Source organism: Rutilus rutilus (genome assembly GCF_951802725.1).
Source record: "Rutilus rutilus genome assembly, chromosome: 2".
Taxonomy (NCBI): domain Eukaryota; kingdom Metazoa; phylum Chordata; class Actinopteri; order Cypriniformes; family Leuciscidae; genus Rutilus; species Rutilus rutilus.
Genome location: NC_140210.1, coordinates 50,491,493 through 50,513,705, shown reverse-complemented (window position 1 = coordinate 50,513,705; position 22,213 = coordinate 50,491,493). Strand labels below are relative to the sequence as shown.

General features: G+C 34.8%; 1 protein-coding gene across 1 annotated transcript in view; it reads right to left on the bottom strand.

Moving 5' to 3' along the window:
• The window catches only part of LOC311283592 (B-cell receptor CD22-like), a 30,188-nt gene extending 14,466 nt beyond the window's left edge, over window positions 1-15,722 (bottom strand). The window contains exons 1-3 of the mRNA XM_084398107.1: window positions 15,656-15,722; window positions 8,840-9,184; window positions 8,493-8,741 (exon numbers count right to left, since the gene is read on the bottom strand). Of these exons, the coding sequence (XP_084254233.1) occupies window positions 8,493-8,741; window positions 8,840-9,184; window positions 15,656-15,719 (658 nt within the window). The 5' untranslated portion in view covers window positions 15,720-15,722. The remainder of the gene's footprint in view (window positions 1-8,492; window positions 8,742-8,839; window positions 9,185-15,655) is intronic.
• Between the last annotated feature and the right edge of the window lie 6,491 nt (window positions 15,723-22,213).

Here is a 22,213-nt window from a genome sequence, read left to right as displayed (position 1 = left end):
GGTACACTCCAAGCACTTCAACCCACATCTATCTCAGTATCAAACGTGTGGTAGGAGATTCAATAATCGGTTACTTATCTTCACTCTTTCAACCAGACGATGCACTTCCCTCTTTAAATCCTCTCTCTCTCCGTCTTCAATTCCTCATACACACGACGTTCCTTCTTCCTCGCAACGAGCCCTCAACGACACACTTCAGAGAACACTTCCCAACAGGAGCCAGCCACATCCAAACGAGAACAAAGCACCACAAGCAGGAGAGGAACTAACGCACGCTTTCTCTTCCTCCGACTTTTTATACTCTCATGAGCTAGCGTGGCCCCATTCAAACGCTCAGCGCAAATTACCCACACCTGCTGTCAATCCGCCACTCGGTTACCATAGCGACAGGCACTCACCCAGGCTTTGGGACGGTGTTTCACTTCCCAGATCTCAACAGGGGCATTTCTCTAGCGGGGATAGTCCCGGGCTTATTTGTCACCCCGTGACATAGACTCCTAAGCCTTTTCTGTCAAATGGTTCGCCAGCTGATGTGCCTTAGGATAGTAATTAAAAAAGCTAACAACCATTAGTGTATGGAAACTTTATTAATGAAAACACTTCCATACACTGGGTGTAGGCTATAACAACTTAAGTATTTTATGTGTAAAATTTTAAAGTAAAGTAAAAATGTAATTTTAATACTAAATCAGATTTTATATTAAATGTTCATATAAAATTGTCTATAATTAAACTGCGATGTAAAAAAGCTTTTTGCGTAGTGGTGGCCACTAGCGGTATGAACCGTCAGCAGCGATAAGGTATAGCTAAGAGCGCTCCAGACCTACCTTACGAACGTATGACTTACAGAAGGTATACTTAACTAAGAAGGTTTCGGAAACCACGTATTAACGATAAGGTACTTCTTAAGGTACAACTTAAGAACGACGTAGCGTTAAGGTAGTTTCGGAGAACGCAGCCCAGATAAGTATGATTTAAACCATGCTAATGCAATTCCACTAATGCCAACATAATTTTCGAGTCTATTTAAAAGAATGTTGTGGTCGATAGTGTCAAATGCAGCACTAAGATCGAGTAACACTAATAGCGAGATACAACCACGATCGGATAATAAGAGTAAATCATTTGTGACTCTAATGAGAGCTGTCTCACTATGGTACAATCTAAAGCCTGACTGGAAATCCTCGCAGATATCATTTCTTTCTAAAAAGGAACATAGTTGTGAGGATACTGCCTTTTCTAGTATCTTTGACAGAAAAGGTAGATTCGAGATCGGCCTATAATTGAATAATTCTGCATAGGATCAAGTTGCGTTTTTTTAACAAGCGGTTTAATCATAGCCAGCTTAAAAGTTTTCGGTACATATCCTAGTGACAAAGATGAATTAATGATCTGTGACCTCTGGAAGCATCTCTTTCAGTAGCTTAGTCGGTATAGGGTCTAACATACATGTTGTCGATTTAGATGATTTAACGAGTTTAGTAAATTCTTCCTGTCCTATAGCAACGAATTAATAAAAAAATTCTTCAAGGAGACTACAGTGCACTGCCTGATGCGATACTGTAGTAGATGGTTGCATAGTTATAATTTTCTCCCTGATATTATCAATCTTGTTAGTAAAGATGTTCATAAAGTCATTACTGCTGTGTTGCTTGGAAACCAATTCTTATTCTGCTTGTTCCTGGGGTTGAGGATTTATTTTTCGTTAGTTTAGCCACTATTTCAAATAAATACCTAGGGTTTTGTTTATTTTCTTCTAATAGGGTTGAGAAATAAGCCGATCTAGCAGCTTTTAAAGCCTCTCTGTAATCGAGCTCTCTTTCCATGAAATGCAAAATACCTCTAGTTTTGTTTTCTTCCAGTTGAGCTCCATTTTTTCTGGCTGCTCTCTTAAGGGCCCGAGTGTGCTCGTTGTACCACGGCATTGGACTATTTTCTTTAATCTTCTTTAAGCGCAAAGGAGCAACTGTGTCTAAAGTGCTAGAAAAGAGAGAGTTAAAAGTTTCTGTCGCAATATCTAGTTCTTCTAAGCTATCTGGGATGCTGACATGATGAAACTGATTAGGAAGATTATTAATAAAGCAATCTTTAGTGGCAGAAGTGATAGGTCTAATATATTTGTAACACAGAGTCGGCTTTGCAGCCTTGGCAAAATGAAGTTTACACGAGACCAGATAATGATCTGAGATGTCATCGCTCTGCTGCAGAATTTCAACGGCATCAACATTTATTCCATGTGATAATATTAGATCTAGAGTATGATTACAAGAATGAGTAGGTCCTGACACGTGTTGTCTAACTCCAATAGAGTTCAGAATGTCTTTAAATGCCAATCCCAATGCATCTTTTTCGTTACACTGTAAAAAAGAATACATTGATTTTATTAATATCTAATTAATAAAAATGAGGCAACAGATTACAAGCAATATTATTAATTAAATTTAACAAATTAGAATTGAGTAATAATTAATCAAATGAATTCCTTAAAAGTTAACCATTTAAAATGAGTAAAATGTACAAAATATCTTTTATTGCCAACATTGAAGACACCTGGTGTTAACAAGCAGAATCACTGAAGGAGAAAACCATAATTAAAGTCACCATTGTGGAGAGATCAGTGTGTGTTTTAGTTGGGCTCTTGACCCTTAAACCATTTACTTTAAGTTTTGTTTGGCTGCTGTACATGAATTATAACAGCCAGATGAACAAAGAGAAAAGATGATCTGATGGTGTTGGTTGTGATTTAACACTCATTATTTCACAATCATTTGACCTGAATCACTGAACTCTTATAGAGTCCAATTTATGAGTTAAGTTAACTTTATTAATTACAGCAGTATAATATTTTTAGCCTTTTCAATGAAATCCAAATGATCAAATCAATAATAAAAAATAAATAAATATATATATTTTTTTTATTTATTTTTTTAGGCACAAACACATCAAGATTTTGCGTATGAATCTCAGCAATGGTGACGAACAGATCACCTCTGAACATAAGCTCATTATTTATTCATGCAGCAATGCATGATGGGAGCCATGAATGAGTTTTGATTGGTGGAACCCAGAATGCACTGCAACATGCTTTATAAATGTCACCATTGTTGAGATTCACAGGCTGATTATTGATGTCTGTGTGTCTCCTTTTATGTAAGAGAAACCTTTTAGAAATAATTTGCCTTACATTGTAAAAGTTAAAAAACATTATACCGTACAAGGCCAGTGCTGCTATAATTAATATAGTTCACCTAACTCATAAATTGGACTCTATGAGTTCAGTGATTCAGGTCAAATGATTGTGAAATAATGATTATGTTAAAACACAACCAACGCCATTACATCACCTTTTCTATTTGTTCATCTGGCTGTTATAACTCATGTACAGCAGCCAAACAAAACTTAAAGTTAATAATTTAAGGTCAAGAGCCCAACTAAAACACATGCTGATCACCATAATGGTGACTTTAATTATGGTTTTCTCCTTCAGTGATTCTGCTTGTTAACACCAGGTGTCTTCAATGTTGGCAATAAAAGATATTTTGTACATTTTACTCATTTTAAATGGTTACCTTTAAAGGAATTCATTTGATTAATTATTACTCAATTCTAATTTGTTAAATTTAATTAATAATATTGCTTGTAATCTGTTGCCTCATTTTTATTAATTAGATATCAATAAAATCAATGTATTCTTTTTTACAGTGTATCTACATGTATATTAAAATCACCAACAATTAGGACTTTATCTGCAGCCAATACTAACTCTGATAGAAAATCAGCAAATTCTTTGATAAAGTCTGTATGGTGCCCTGGTGGCCTGTATACAGTAGCCAGCACAAATGTTAAACGTGATATATCATATACACTACATAGTGTTACATTTAGCAACAACACTTCAAAAGAATTATATTTAAAACAAGATTTCTCAGTAATTCTGAAGATATTACTATAAATTACAGCAACACCTCCCCCTTTGCCTTTCAGACAAGGTTCATGTTTATAACAGTAATCTTGCGGGGTGGACTCATTTAAAGTAATATAAATGTCTGGTTTTAGCCAGGTTTCTGTCAAACACAGCACATCTAGGTTATAATCTGTAATCATATCATTAACAATGAGTGCTTTTGGAGTAAGGGATTGAATATTCAGCAACCCAAGCTTTATCATTTGTTCATCCATATTATATCTGTTTTTTATTTGTTGAACATCAATTCATTTTTTTAAGTTATTCAGGTCAAATGATTGTGAAATAATGATTATTTTAAAACACAACCAACACCATCATATCACCTTTTCTCTTTGTTCATCTGACTGTTATAACTCATGTACAGCAGCCAAACAAAATCTAAAGTTAATGATTTAAGCAACATTAGTTGGGCTCTTGACCCTTAAATCATTAACTTAACGTTTTGTTTGGCTGTTGTATCTGAGTTATAACTGTCAGATGAACAAAGAGAAAAGTTCATCAGGTGGTGTTGGTTATGTTTTGACAATCATAATTGGACCTGAATCACAAAACTCATTTAGAGAGTTATGTCTACTAGTGATGGCCGGTTCGTGAACGAATCGTTCTTTTGAACCGGTTCTTTTTAGTGAACTGGTCGAACCAGTACACTAAATCGGACTGAATCGTTCGAAACAGTTCGCGTCTTGCGTCAGCGCTGATCCACAAGTTAAGTTACTCACTTTCGGACATGCCTGAGTCCTGACAGTCCCTTCGACTCAAAATAAACCAATATCCCGGAGTACACAGCAAAAAGTCCAGTGTTAAATTAACTCTCCTGGGAGTTTATATGGCTCCAGAGTCAGTGTTAAAATATGAGTGTTAAATTAACACTGAAGAGTGTTAAAGGTAATGAGCTCATTAAGTGATTCATTGAGTGATAATTGACCAATATTGAAGACACCTGATGTTAGCAAGCAGAATCACCAAAGGAGAAAATCTCATTTTTTAAGACACCGTTATGGTGATGAGTGCTTGCTTTAGTTGGGCTCTTGACCCATAAAGCATTAACTTTAAATTTTGTTTGGCTGTTGTATCTGAGTAATAACTCTCAGATGAACAAAGAGAAAAGGTGATCAGGTGGTGTTGGTTGTGATTTGATAATCATAATTTGACCTGAATATCAACTCTCATTTAGAGAGTCAGATTTACCTTGTTGATTACAGCAGCCTGAGATTCTACAGCAAATGATTTTTATCATTATCAATATAATCCAAAATATTTCTTAAAAATTGTTCTGATAAAAATACTTAGAAAAGTACTTTATTTAGACACACTGACATCAATAATCAGCCTGTGAATCTCAACAATGGTGACAATAATAAAGCATGTTGCAGTGCATTCTGGGTGCCACCAATCAAAACTCATTCATGGCTCCCATCATGCATTGTGGTATGAATAAATTATGATCTGAATTGTCTTACTAATTTCCTTTTCCTAATTGAATATTCTGTTTGTCACCATAGTTGAGATTCATACACTGATTCTTGATGTCTGTGTGTGCCTAAAAGAAAGATTTTGTTTTATCAGAACAACTTTTAAGAAATCCTTTAGACTAGTTAGAAAAAAAAGTTCTAATGCTGTAGTATCAGTGATGCTGTAATCAACAATATATATTTAAGTCATAGATTAGACTCTAAATGAGATCAGTGATTCAGGTGAAATTATGATTATGTCAAAACATAACCAACAAAATCTGATCATCTTTCTCTTTGTTCATCTGGCAGTTATAACTCAGATACAACAGCGAAAGAAAATCTAATGTTTACAGTTTATGGTTCAAGAGCCCAACTAAATCAAACACTGATCTCCATAACGGTGTCTTAAAAAATGAGATTTTCTCCTTTGGTGATTCTGCTTGTTAACATCAGGTGTCTTCAATAATGCTCAATCATCACTCAATTAATCACTTAATGAGCTCATTAACTTTAACACTCTTGAGTGTTAATTTAACACTCATATTTTAACACTGACTCTGGAGCCATATAAACTCCCAGGAGAGTTAATTTAACACTGGACTTTTTGCTGTGTAGGCATATATGTTACTCCAGTAAATCCAACAGTTCATTGAGCTGAGACATGTTGTGCTGAGAGAAGTGATGAGCACGAGCAGTTGATATTGAGCATGCGCGCACTGCCGAACGTACAGGTACAGCGGTTCTCGGATCACCAGTACAGAACTGTGAACTGTTTCTTTCGGACGCGTTCGATACGGAGAACCGATGAGCTGGAGAGACTGCGCATGCGTGATCGCACCGTCTCTGAACCGAACTTTCTTTTGGCCAACTGATGCTGTGTTTATACTGTGCTGTGCTGTTACATGAGCACGGGTGAACCAATGACTTGAATGAGGGGCCGAATTCGGCGAAATGTAAGTTTATTTAATTGCAAATAAAATAAAAATGATGAAGACCAGTTTATTCACTTTAAGACATGTAAAACATCCGCGTTTGCGCATTGCCTTAGGCCTACTACAGGGTTCATTTTCAAAACGTAAATGTAAGAAACCTATCCAAGATGATTATGACGATGAGTACATTATTTAACTGAAGTTATGATTACAAATGCCTTTATTTGAATGTATATTTATACGCCGGGATGATAGAATTGACGTCATTACGTGATGACGTAAAAGAACTGGTGAACCGGTTTTTTGAACCGGTTCATTGAAACGAACTGTCCGAAAGAACCGGTTCGCGGAAAAGAACCGGACTTCCCATCACTAATGTCTACCTTGTTGATAACAGTAGCCCTGCGTATCTACAGCAAAAGATTTATTATCATTTTCAATATTATCCAAAATGTTTCTTAAAAGCTGTTCTGATCATAAGACATTGATAATTACTTTATTTGGACACACTGACATCAATAATCAGCCTGTGAATCTCAACAATGGTGACAATAATAAAGCATGTTGCAGTGCATTCTGGGTGCCACCAATCAAAACACATTCATGGCTCCCATCATGCATTGCGGTATGAATAAATTATGATCTGAATTGTCTTAGTAATTTCCTTTCCCTAATTGAATATTCTGTTTGTCACCATTGTTGAGATTCATACACTGATTCTTGATGTCTGTGTGTGCCTAAAAGAAAGGTTTGCTTTTATCAGAACAACTTTTAAGAAATCCTTTAGATTATTTAGAAAATTAGAAAATAGCTTTACTAGGCTACTAGATATATTTATGGAGATGAGAAATAAAAACCCGCCCTGTTCAGCTATGATCAGCTGTTCGGCCGAGCTTTTGATGTTACAGAAAGGTCGGTTGTTTTTTGTCACATGACCCGCGCACCGCTTGCGGCATTCTGAGAAGTTGAGATGTTTTCATCTCGCCGAGGTACACTGTAAAAAATGAATCATGAGTCTTGTAATTTTCATTAAAAAAATTGAGGTGATCATTAAAAATATTATGTATATTTTATTAAGAAAATTGTGGTTAGGTTTTTATTGAAAATATTGAGAAAATTTCACTAATAACACCAAGAGATGCATTTTCCTATTTTTTTTAAGGAAACATACACAAATTTTAAGGCTTGAATTGAGGAACTGATAAACCTCATAAAATTAAGGAAAAGGGGCTACCTATTTATTTTAAGAGAATTAGCTCATTTATGCGGTTTTATTTAGAGACACCATTGTTTGTTCCCAGCATGCTTTGCACATGGCTGGAAATGGAGAGTAAATCTTGAAATTAAGTGTTATTTCATGTGTTTTTGAGTAAAGGGAAACATCTGTTAATGTTTAATGTTCAGGTATGTTTGACATTTGAAAGAGTTTCTATTATGTTAAAGTTTTGATCGTTACCATTGTGCAGAAGAGTAGGGCTTATGGTTAGGTTGTGAATAACTGCATTTATTTAATATTATGAAGCATATTGTTATATACATGTAGCAATAACTCTGCTAATGATAGTGCAGTAACAAGTTTGATTCTGTGCTGTTCTAGCAGTATGCGGCCTTTTTATAAAACAATATATCTCAAAGTTAAATATAAACAGGTCATATCCATTCACTTAACTTCACACAATTTTGAGAATAAAAAATACTTCAAATAAAAAAGCAAATTTTCACTAAAAAATGGTGTGTCATAGACTAAATAAATTAGGGCGTTTTACATGATTTATTCAGGTAGATTCCATGAATGAAATCAAGCTTTAACTACTCAAAAATATTATGTGTAATATTGTTACCATAATTTTTTTAAGTAAATAGCAGTAACATTTTTTACAGTGTATAGGCGCGTCTGCAAAAACGAGTTTTCTGTTAACATTATGAGGGCATTTAAAACACCTGTAATGTACAAGTAAAAAGAAAATTGCTACAATATTGAGAACATTATTAAAGACTGTTGAAGAGACACTCTATTAATGTTACTGGAAGAAATTTTGTTCATAACTTTGAGAGAATCTTGCCAGAACTTTTTCCAAAGTCCTGACCTGATCTGTGCTTTGTTGCTTTTCAAAAATAAACACTTAAATTTATACTCACACATGACATTGAGCTGAACAGCAGGAGAGATGTGAGTGTGTCCGTCTACAGCACAGCTATATCTGCCTGAATCCTCTCTTCTGACTGACTGCAGCAGGAGTTCATTGTTTCTGTCTCTTCTCTCAGTTAATGGCTGTGAGTTTCTGGACCAGATGAATGTTGCTCTGTCAGTCAGAGCGCAGCTGCTTTTACATCTCAGAGTGACTGAATCTCCCTCTGTCACTCTCTCAGGAGACTCCACCTGAAGATCTGAACACAACACACACATTATATCTAGTGCTGCTGTCATACACTGATTATTATTCAACATAATGCACAGAAGAAGAGATAAACCTCATCAAAGTCACCTGTGACAGTAAGAGTCACTCCTGGGTTACCAAGCCATTTGTCTTTATCAGTGATGATTCTGAAATAGTACATGCGTGAATCCTTCAGTGTCACATGACTCAGTCTGACGGTGCAGTTCTGCTGTTTATCTCCCAGATACTGAAGCCTCTGACTGTATTCAGGGTCCTTAGACAGATCTGGAAACTCTTCATCTTTCTTTTTATTTTTTGTTTTAGTCCAGAACACTTTCATGATCTTATATCCAGTAGGGTATTTATAAGTGCAGTTCATTATCACTGTTGAGTCCTTTAGTGCACAGATGCGTGAAGGACTGTAACTCACTCTCCAATCATCACTAGAAACCCCTGAAACACAGAATTCATACTGATGAAAATGTTGTTTTATCAGTTACCCCTTACAGAACAAAAATGGGAATATACTGCAAAATATATTACATAATACATTTCCATATATGGGAAACTAGTGCTTATATTTTTCAATATACTGCAATAAATGCATTGACCTTGTATGGCTATATATTAGGGCTGGGCGATTTAAATCGCGATATTGTTATGCGCATCTCGTCAGTAAAGCCGGTTCCTTGATTAGTAGTAAATCGCCATCACCTGCTTTCAGATGGAGCGGCATTTACTACAAAGAGCCGTAGTTAACTGACAAGCTGAGCCAAATCACATCAATATCGCGGACGTACACTGTAAAAAATGTTACTGCTATTTACTTTAAAAAATTATGGTAACAATATTACACATAATATTTTTGAGTAGTTAAAGCTTGATTTCATTCATGGAATCTACCTGAATAAATCATGTAAAATGCCCTAATTTATTTAATCTATGACATAATGAATTAAAAAAATTTAGTGAAATGTGCTTTTTTATTTGAAGTATTTTTTATTCTCAATTGAATGGATATGACCTGTTTATATTTAACTTTGAGATATATTGTTTTATAAAAAGACTGTATGCTGCTAGGACAGCACAGAATCAAACTTGCTACTGCACTATCACTAGCAGAGTTATTGCTACATATATGTAACAATATGCTTCAGAATATTAAAAAAATGCAGTTATTCACAACCTAACCATAAGCCCTACTCTTTTGCACAATGGTAACGATCAAAACTTTAACATAATAGAAACTCTTTCAAATGTCAAACATACCTGAACATTAAACATTAACAGATGTTTCCCTTTACTCAAAAACACATGAAATAACACTTAATTTCAAGATTTACTCTCCATTTCCAGCCATGTGCAAAGCATGCTGGGAACAAACAATGGCGTCTCTAAATAAAACCGCATAAATGAGCTAATTCTCTTAAAATAAATAGGTAGCCCCTTTTCCTTAATTTTATGAGGTTTATCAGTTCCTCAATTCAAGCCTTAAAATTGTGTATGTTTCCTTAAAAAAAATAGGAAAATGCATCTCTTGGTTTTATTAGTGAAATGTTCTCAATATTTTCTAGTAAACTCTGAACCACAATTTTCTTAATGAAATATACATAATATTTTTAATGATCACCTCAATTTTTTTAATGAAAATTACAAGACTCATGATTCATTTTTTACAGTGTATCGCCAACGATATTTAATGCGATATGGCTCAGCTTGTCAGTTAACTACGGCTCTTTGTATACAGCAAAACCTCCAGTGTTAAATTAACACCCCTGGGAGTGTATGAGTCCACACTCAAGAGTGTTTAAGTTAATGAGATAACTAAGTGATTAATTTAGTGATGATTGAGCATTATTGAAGACACCTGATGTTAACAAGTAGAATCGCTGAAGGAAAAAATCGCAAATTGTAAGTTACCATTATTGTGATGGGTAGTTGCTTTAGTTGGGCTCTGACCCTTTCATGTGTACTTTAGATTTTGTTTGGTGGTTGTATCTGAGTTAGAACTGCCAGTTGAACAAAGAAAAAAAAAAGTGATCTTTGTTTATTATATTATGACAATCATCATTTGAACTTGATCACTGAGCTCATTAAGATCCTTCATTCTGACTTCGATTTATGTTGTTGTTTACAGCATAACTGTGAATCTGAATAAATGGCCGGAATTTTTGATATAAAGGATTTCTTAAAACTTGTTTAAAAAAAAAAATCATTCTTTTAGGCACACACAGATGTCAAGATTCAGTCTATGCATCTCAACAATGGTGAGGAGCAGAATATTCAATGAGGAAAAGTAAATTACATAGACAATTCAGATCATAATTTATTCATACCGCAATGCATGATGGGAGCCATTAATGAGTTGTGATTGGTGGCAGCCACTGCAACATGCTTTATTATTGTCACCACCATTGTTGAGATTCACAGGCTGATTATTGATGTCTGAACGTCTTTTTGATTAGAGCAATGTTTATTAAAAATTTTGAATTATAAGTAAAGTCCTGATAATCATAGGTTGAAGAATCACAAAACTGCTCCTAACAAGTTAAACCAAACTATCTTAATATGTTTCACTTTTCAGATCACAGTATGATTATGTCAAAACATAACCAACACTATAAGATAACATTTGACTTTGTTCATTTAACTGTTATAAATCAATAACAGCAGACAAACAACAGTAAATATTAAAGTAAACATATAATGGTCTAGAGCCCAACTAAAGAAAACACCCATCACCTTAATGGTAACTTACAATTTGCGATTTTCTTCTTCAGTGATTCTGCTTGTTAACATCAGGTGTCTTCAATAATGCTCAATCATCACTGAATGCCGCTTCATCTGAAAGCAGGTGATGGTGATTTACTACTAAATCAAGGAACCGGCTTTACTGACGAGATGCGCATAACAATATCGCGATTTAAATCGCCCAGCCCTACTATATATATATTAGGGCTGGGCGATTTAAATCGCGATATTGTTATGCGCATCTCTTCAGTAAAGTCGGTTCCTTGATTAGTAGTAAATCACCATCACCTGCTTTCAGATGGAGCGGCATTTACTACAAAGAACCGTAGTTAACTGACAAGCTGAGCCATATCGCATTAATATCGCGGACGTATCGCCAGCGATAATTAATGCGATATGGCTCAGCTTGTCAGTTAACTACGGCTCTTTGTATACAGCAAAAACTCCAGTGTTAAATTAACACTCCTGGGAGTGTATGAGTCCACACTCAAGAGTGTTTAAGTTAATGATATAATTAAGTGATTAATTTAGTGATGATTGAACATTATTGAAGACACCTGATGATAACAAGCAGAATCACTGAAGGAGAAAATCTCAAATTGTAAGTTACCGTTATGACGATCAATGGTTGCTTTAGTTGAGCTCTTGACCCATATATTATTAACTTTAGATTTTATTTGTCTGTTGTTTCTGAATTATAATCACCAGCTGAACAAAGAAAAAAGTGATCTGATTGTGTTGGTTATGTTATGACAATCATCATTTGAACTTGATCACTGAACTCATTAAAATCCTTCTTTCTGACTTCGATTTATGTTGTTGGTTAGTGAATCTGCATAAATGCCCAGAATTTTTCATATAATATAAAGAATTTCTTAAAAGTTGTTTTTTAAAAAAAAAATCATTCTTTTAGGCACACACAGATGTCAAGATTCAGTCTATGCATCTCAACAATGGTGAGGAGCAGAATATTCAATTAGGAAAAGTAAATTACATAGACAATTCAGATCATAATTTATTCATGCCGCAATGCATGATGGGAGCCATTAATGAGTTGTGATTGGTGGCAGCTACTGCAACATGCTTTATTATTGTCACCATTGTTGAGATTCACATGGTGCGTTCAAGTCCTCCTGGGAAGTTCGTACGTACAAGGTGGGAAGTCGTGCTTATAACGGCATGTGCGTTCAAGTCACTTTCGTCGGAGCAAAATGGCGGAGTACTTTCTCTTAATTAATTACACAGAAATACAGTAAGGTTCTTAAACTCTTGTTCTAGAAAATGAAGAACAAAGAAATGTGCATCAGATGTACTTTGTATTTTTATGTTTTTAATTAATTTATGAAGCCACTGCCAACACATCGTTACATGTTGCATTGTTATATTATAATACTATCATATTCTGTGTTGGCGATTAGCTGTTAATAGAAAAGCCTGACAATATCACAGCTAAATACCTTTACGTATTGTGTATTCCGCCATGTTAATCACTGACACGCCCCCAACTCGTAAAGATCAGAGCTTAGAGAAAATCCCGAGCTCCCCACTGGTATTTACGACATTGTGGTGGCGTTCAAGTGCGTTCAACTCGTAAATACGATCTATACGAGATGACTTGAACGCACCAACAGGCTGATTATTGATGTCTGTGTTTCTAAATAAATTCATTTGAAAGTGTTTTGATCAGAACAATGTTTATTAAATATTTTGAATTATAAGTAAAGTACTGATAATCATAGGCTGAAGAATCATTAAACTGCAGCTAACAAGTTAAACCAAACTATCGCAATAAGTTTCCTTTTTCAGATTACAGCATGATTATGTCAAAACATAATCAACACTATAAGATAATATTTTACTTTGTTCATTTAACTGTTATAAATCAATAACAGCAGACAAACAACAGTAAATATTAAAGTAAACATATAATGGTCTAGAGCCCAACTAAAGCAAACACCCATCACCTTAATGGTAACTTACAATTTGTGATTTTCTTACAATCAGTGATTCTGCTTGTTAACATCAGGTGTCTTCAATAATGCTCAATCATCACTAAATTAATCACTTAATTATCTCCTCAGCCCTAAATGCCGCTCCATCTGAAAGCAGGTGATGGAGATTTACTACTAATCAAGGAACCGGCTTTATTGACGAGATGCGCATAACAATCTCGCGATTTAAATCGCCCAGCCCTAATATATATTAATACATATAAAATATATATTGCACATACATGTGCCTATATACATGTGAATTCACACACATTCACGGAATGAGTTACAACAGATTTCTAGTTCCCAGCATGCTTTGCTTCTGACTGTTAAAGGAGAGCAAATGTTACAATTAAGTTTTATTTTATGTGTTTTGCTCAATATTAATATAGGGGAGATCTGTTAGTGTTTAAAGGACAAGTTCGGTATTTTACACTTAAAGCCCTGGTTTCAGATCGTTTCTGATGAAATAGAACAGTTAAGATTGAAATTTGGACACTGCTGGCCCGAGAATATCAGGTTTCTTTCGCTTTCTTTTTTGTTACAAATGAAGCCAAATACAAAGATGATCAGGTGATATATTTTGAACTATCATGGCGTAGATTGATTCACTAATCTCATAACTGATCAAAAATGATTATTTGTTATTATTACATTTCTTGCCTCTGATTAGCCATTCCGAATTGAGATTTCAAAAATACATTGTGGTGAAAATTATTTTAGACACACATAGACATCAAGAATTAGCATTTGAATCTCAACAATGGTGACATGCTTTATGCAGCAATGCATGCTGGGAGCCACCATATTATAAAACTAATGGCTCCCAGCATGCATTGCAGCATGTCACCATTGTTGAGATTCATATGCTGATTCTTGATGTTGGTGTGTGTGTCACTACATTTTCTTTTCTCGAAATGTATTTAGAAATTAAAATTCAGAATCTTTGGCAAAAAAAAAAAAAGTGTTGGTGTTAAAATAAATATATATATTCTTTATTAATAATAAGTGACTTCTTTAGTCAAACTTTTTTTTTTATGATGATGAAATGTATATATCACCTGATAATCTATGTTTATGGTTTCATTTGCAACAAATTGTGTGTTTTAGTAAACACTGTTACAAAGGCAACAGCTATCATAAAAAACTCAAACTGCACAACTAAAAGAAACACTGATCACCATAATGGTGACCAAACCTTTTCAATAATACATAAACATCTAAAACTCTGTTAATTCTCAAAAAGATCTCCTGTAGATGAATGACAGAAATAAGGTCAAACTGGTTTGTAATAAGAGAGATTTCATGTATTTTCAGTTGATTTCATCTAAGCTGTGTATGGAAGTCAGTTGTAGTTCTTGTGTTTCTCTTTTCTTCAGTGATCCAACAACCATCACTCAATTAATTACTTAATTATCTCATTAACTCTAACACTGCTTCAGTGTTACTTTTAACACACTGCTGGTGGTTCCCATATGAACATCGAGCGGTGTTAATTTAACACCAGGGAATTTACTGTGTGCAATTATTGCTTATGCCCGTTAGTCTTTGTATGAAACACGATTTTCTCAGCTTTTTGTTTAAAATGTTGCTCTTTTTATGAAACTTACCTACATTCAAAAAGAATGAATGAAGCTAGAATAAAACTTTTTCTTTAAAGCAGGGGCTCTGTTCTGTTCTTTCTTTTGATATATTGCATGTTCAGATATTCATACAACAAAATATTTTGTTGCCAATACTTTTATATAATTTTTTTTTTATTATTATCAACAAAGCTGATGGTGGCTGGCACCTAAAAAAACAAAAAACAAAAAAAAAACACCAGCAGTGAAAGTTAAAATCCAGTGAAGGATCTCAGTGTGAAGTTCTTCATCAGCTTTAAAGGAGGGTGTTGCAGAAAAGCAGAAATGAACACAGAGACAGAGGAGTGAGAATAGCAAAGAAATCAGCCATGACCAACATGCTGCTCTATCAAATAATACAACAAATGACAAATAAACGTGAGTTTCGTGGCTTTCAGTTCAGGTTCATCAGTAAAATGGTGCATAAAAATGATGATCTGGTGCTACACAACCTAACTTCCTGTTTCAAAAGTAAAAATAAATAAAATAAAAAATCAGTGAAATTAAAATTAAAATAAAATAAAATCAGTGTTTCTAATGTGAATGTAAGAGAGACTCACCGTGAATCATGAGCAGAAAGAAGATCAGAGGAAGAGGAGGAGCCATTCTGACCCACATCAGCATAACATTTATCTATAATACAGCATTAAACATCACTTATATGCTCATAAACAGTGTATGTTCATCATCCTAAACAGCTCTTATAGTGTTAATACGATCTTTGCACATCTGAAGATTATTAATGCACAACATCAGTGTGTGTAAATGAACTGATCATTAGATGAACAGAAGATATTCCTCATGTCAGGAATCATGTGATATATGAGCTTCATCTATAGAAATAATCATCAGTTTCATTTAAGCAAGAGTGTGTTTGTCTTACCGTGTTGAAGCTCACCAGATCAACAGCAACCGAATGACTGACTGCATTAACACAAGCACTTTAGCTTTACAGTGAAGGACTTTGTGTGGTTAACACTGTTTATTAATGACCAGAGGTGGAAAAACCTGTTTTTCATTCAGAAAGAGGAAACTCTTTTTCCTCTTTTGTCTGTTTCCCCTACTGGACATCTTTGACTGTTGTGTCTCGTTATGATTTACTAAAATGCAGAAATGAATAATAATTGATAATGTTTGTATATATACCCCTTGCACTTTAAAGATATTGTTATAAAACTTCAACAGCCAATGGTGATGTTGAAGACATCAGCCTGACTTAATTGAATAATTTCCTACTGAATCATTAACACATTATACAGAAAAATCCATCACATAATTATTCACATAAATAATGAGATACATGAGACAACCGTTTTTAGGTAAAAAAGACCTTCACGATTACATTGGTGACATTGTACAAAAGCTGATCTTGTACTCTTCTTATCTGCAATAGATTCATCCACAAACATTGAGAATCAATCACACATAAAAATAACGTACAAAATTATATTAACCTCTTGCTTCACACCTTCCTTTTGAGCCCAAAATAAGAAAATGACATGCTTGAACTCAAACAGTTGCCATTCCTAAACCATCTGGAGTATGAGCATAGCCCAGCCAACATGTCCATGTAGGTTTTTGATGGGCTGTCACTTGGACCTTGCTTGGCCAACCCAAATGTTTTTTTTATAGAAATGTGTCTATCGGCTTATATGGGCACATGATGGGTCCATACTACATGTCATTAAAGTCGCCTTTCATATAATGATAGGAAATGCCTTCGAACTTCCGCAGGACATGTTGTTCAAGTCTGTGTGAACTGGAAGTTTAGCACCTTAATTATAATGCAAAATTATATTGAATTTCGCAGTGGTTCCTCATTTTTTTTAAAGTGAAGAAACTAAACAAACAGTTGTACACTGCATCGAACAGACACTGAATGTCACTCAGTCAGTAACAGATGTTTAAGACAAACAGCCCTACACAGTAAATTCCCCGGTGTTAAATTAACACCGCTCTGTGTTCATATGGGAACCACCAGCAGGGTGTTAAAAGTAACACTGAAGCAGTGTTAGAGTGAATCAGATAATTAAATAATTAATTGAGTGATAATTGTTCGATTATTGAAGACACCTGATGATAACAAGCAGAATCACTGAAGAAAAAAGAAACAAAAGAACTACAACTGACTTCTGGACACAGCTGTAGATGAAATCAACTAAAAAGACATGAAATCGCTCTTATTACAAACTAGTTTGACCTTATTTCTGTCATTCATCTACATAAGTTCTTTTTGGGAATGAACACATTTTTAGATGAAAATATTTGGTCACCATTATGGTGATCAGTGTTCCCTCTAGTTGGGTGGTTTGACAATTTATAAAACAAAATGTATGTTAATTGTTATCTTTATAATAGTGTTTACTGAAACACATCATGTGTTACGAAGAAAACCATAAACTAATATATGATGTATATTTCATCATCATCATAAAGAAAAAGTTTGACAAATGTCATAACTGACCAAAAGAAGTAACTTGTTATCAACAGATTTTTACCATCAATATATATTTTTTTCAAAGATCAAACATTCTGAATTTTAACTTTTAAATACATTGCGAAAAAATAAACCGAACACACACACTGACATCAAGAATCAGCTTATGAATCACAACAATGGTTACATGCTTCATGCTGCAATGCATGCTGGGAGCCATTAGTTTTATAATATGGTGGCTCCCAGCATGCATTGCTGCAGGAAGCATGTCACCATTATTGAGATTCATATGCCAATTCTTGATGTCTGTGTGTGTCTTAAATAATTTGCTCAACAATGTTCACAAAAAAAATAAAAAAAATAAATAAGAATGTCTGTTCAGTGGCGAGAAATCATCATTGGTGAAAAAGTAATCTTTTAATACCAAATACCATTTTTGCCAATTTATGAGATTAGTGAATTGTTCTACTTCATGATGGTTAAAACTACATCACTTGATCATGTTTGTTTCTGGCATACTTTGTAACAAAAGTATGTGTTTTGGTAAACACTGTCACAAAGACCACAAACTTGCATAGCAAAGCCAAGAGTCAAACTGCCCAACTAAAGCAAACACTGATCACCATAATGGTGAATTTACTAAAACATATTATTTCCAATAAAACATCAACATCTACACCTCTATTAATTCTCAATAACTAGTTGGTAATAAGTGAAGCTGGTAATGCTGTTTGTAGAGTTGTTTAATCCTCCTCTGCTGAGATCTTCACAGATTTAATGTCGTCTTTTATCTTCAGTTAATTTCATCTCCGGAAGTCAGTTGTAGTTCTTGTGTTTCTCTTTTCTTCAGTGATTCTGCTCGTTATCATCAGGTGTCTTCAATGCTCAATCATCGCTCAATTAAACACTTAATTATCTAATTAACTCTAACACTGCTTCAGTGTTACTTTTAACACCCTGCTGGTGGTTCCCATATGAACACCGAGCGGTGTTAAATTTAACACCGGAGAATTTACTGTTTACTATAAATACATCATGATAGAATGTAATTGAGTTAATTGTAAAGGCAAATTATATTTACACCAGGGTAACCTATTTATTCATGGCTGTGAGAAGTTTCTATCATTTGAAGAGCTATTTTCCAAAATGCGATAAACGCCATTTAAAAAAAAAAGAAAAAAAAAAAAGTTTGTCATGTAATTTTGCTGTGGACTGAACCTATTCACTGCTCCATCAACGTTTCACACCAAACCGCTATATTTCCTTGTTTAAAAAGTAGGCTACTTCAAGATGCAGTTCCTTTACAAACCGCGGTAAGTGCCAAACCTATTTTTAGCCTAAACGGAATTCTGACTAATCAGAATTAGGTGAGCGTCTATGCAATCCTAGCCTGACTACGTCAGACTTCGTACTTCCGCTCAATTTCAGTTCGCTTCTGTACTCAGTCTGAGATATCGACCTGTCTTTCAGTTTTCCTCCGGCCTCAAAACAGCCGGCCAATCAACGAACAGAGGGCGGGCTGAGAGCCGCTGATTGTACCGTGGATGCGTAGTTTTACTTCACATAATCTGCAAAAGTCGTTCACAGCCATGTTCAGTCCGGTATTTCACTCGATGGTTTTGTTTTCGCATCATACATGTGTTTACAGGTGAAGTTCAATGCGGCTGAGTCAGCGCATAACACACTTCTTAACCAAACGTTATGTGATTGGCTTACGGGTAACCAATGATTTTAAACTTCAGACAATTGGCGCCCCCGCGCGAGAAAGAAAACGCTCGACTCTGTCTACGAAGCAAAGCGAAGTAGCAGAGTTTGGTATTACCAGGCTAATGCAATCCAACATGAAAATAAAAAAAAGACTCTCTCTCTATCTCACCCTCAAATCACTCGCACGTATCGCGCCAGACGCGCCGTGCTAAACGCCTCATTCGCGCCGCAGGACCTCCAGACGCTCGTAAACGCGTCTTTACATTGACTTAACATGGAAATCACTTGCGCCAGACGCTCTATTCACGTTTGGTGTGAACTCCACTCACGGCGCGTGTCCACTACAGCGGCAAAACTCCGCTCAGTGCCGCTGGCAACGCTGTAACGTCTCCACTTTGGGTGTGTGAATAAATTTACCGTGGAGCACGCCTCCGAAACGAATGTCTCCACCTTGTTTGCGTTTCCTCTTCTTCTTTTTTTTAATGGTGGTTCGCAAACCAAGTACTTTTTTAGCGCCATCTAACATCTAAAGTTCAAACTGATGAAACAATTCATCAGCAAATGTTCAAGACAGACCTAAATAAAACACATGAGTAACTAAATAAATAAAAAATAAAGGGTATAATTTATGAACGTTTAAATAAACATTCAACTGACACATTTTCCGGCTTATTTGATATTTGAAAATTTCGTAGATTCAAAAAAGGGCTGTTTTTAAATAAGTCACTCCACTGTAATGACTGTTTATAAAAAAAAACATGCGAATGTATTGACTAGAGCTGAACTACAATCTGAACAAATGATTGAATGCAAAATAATTTAATAACATCAAATAAATAAAATAAAGCACTTCTGACAAATTATCAGCATGTAAAATATGCTTTTATTCTGGAATTAGGTAATGCTGGGTTATAAAATGGTATCCAGCAATGTTTGTCAGTTGTCATCATGGACTATCGAACAAAGATTGTCATTATCACCCTACTTTACATGCGAAGGAGACGGCGCCATAGGTTCTGGGTACACCCTATACGCCAGTACCGCAGATCACACAGCGAGTACTACCGTTTGGTACAGGAGCTTCGTTTTGACGATGTCTTGTTTCAGAGTTATTTCAGACTGAACAAGACAGAGTTTGATAAGCTGCTGACCATAATGCAGAACACATCGTTTCGGCTGGCAATTCCCCCAGCCGAGCGCCTTGCCATTTGCCTACACTGTAAAAAATAAAATCGTAAAAAAAACGGTCAATGACTGTCAGCTACGGCTGCCAAACAAAAACCGTAAAAATAAAGTAAAATATCCTAATTTAAATGAAGTGCAAAAAACGTTTACAGAAATTTTCCTTAAATGTTTTATAGAAAAACAATGTTATTTTACAACTATTTCCTGAATTATTACGATCAAACACATTCATTGTAAAAGAATCCCATAAAAAACAGTCAAATGACTGTCAGCAATGGCTGCCATACAAAAACCGTACAATTAATGTAAAATAGCCTAATTTAAATAAGTGCAAAATACTTTTACAGAAATCTTCATTAATCTTTTTTAACAGAAACACACAGTTAAAACACAGTTACTTCACATTTTTTTCTGATTTTTTTACTGAAAAACATGCAGTTAATTATATGCATGATTTGTTGTGACTATACGTCACTACATCAGCAACTACACAGTTACTGTCTGTTAAATAAAGCAACATGCAGCATATCATCGGTGTTTCTCTGCTCATCCTGGACTGAAGCTCAGGCTCTACTCTTCAACACAATGGTGACACACGAAACACACCATACAGAAACACTTTAAACCCCAACAGAACATTAAACACTATCAGGATCTCAGCATCTTCACTTATTACAATCCAGACTTTATTTCTTTCATACTAACATTCTTATTGAGAATTAACAGAGGTTTAGAAGTTGAAGCTTTATTGAAAATAATAAAGTTTAATGTCACCATGATGGAGATCAGTGTTTGCTTTAGTTGGGCTCTTGACCTTTTTTACTTTAACTTAAGTTTTCTCTGGCTGCTTTAACTGTGTGTCTCTGATGCATCTTTGTTATAGTGGGAATCCAAGAGAAACTCAGATGATGTTGCTCACTTTCTAGTGATAATAGTCAACATGTAATGTCCTGCTTCATTGAGACTCTGAGAAGAGTAATAAGCTTTAACTTGTTACATTTTAGTGGTTCATTTTGCATGATAAAACTGCTATAGCACATCCTGCAGTGCTGTGATACTCCGATTTTATGAAGTCATTATACAGAAAATGTTTTGATAGGATCATATCGACTCACTCAGACATCAAGAATCAGCGTATGAATCGCAACAATAGTGACAACGAAAAAGAAATCTGAACTACTATAAAGTCACAAAAAGGCTTTGTTGGTTGTCACCATTGTTGAGATTCATATGTTGATTCTTGATGTCTCTATATTACAAAAAAAATATATATAACAAGCTCAAAACTTTTTCTGTATATTTTTTTTCAATTACAGATGGTTATAATACTGATGCCACAATATTCAAGGATCATGTGATAAATTTTAACATTATCTAAAGACTTTGTTTAAAGCTAAAATCCATCTACATATTATGTAATCTAAGCTATTATATTCAGAGATTTGACTGGCATATCAGTGAATCAGATCATCTTATGATGATTATAACATCACCAATAAGTGATCATGGTCATCTGATATTTTCTCCAGCATATAATGCTAAAATAAATGTGCATCAAATACACAGTTAAAGCAGCCAGAGAAAACTAAAGTTAAAAACTCAAGGGTCATGAGCCCAACTAAAGCAGACACTGATCTCAATCATGGTGACATCAAATTTATTTTACAGTTTTTTACACTTTATTTAAATTAGCATATTTTACTTTAATTTTATGGTTTTTGTTTGGCAGCCGCAGCTGCCAGTCATTTGACCCTTTTTTTACGATTTTCTTACAATGAAGGTGTTTGAC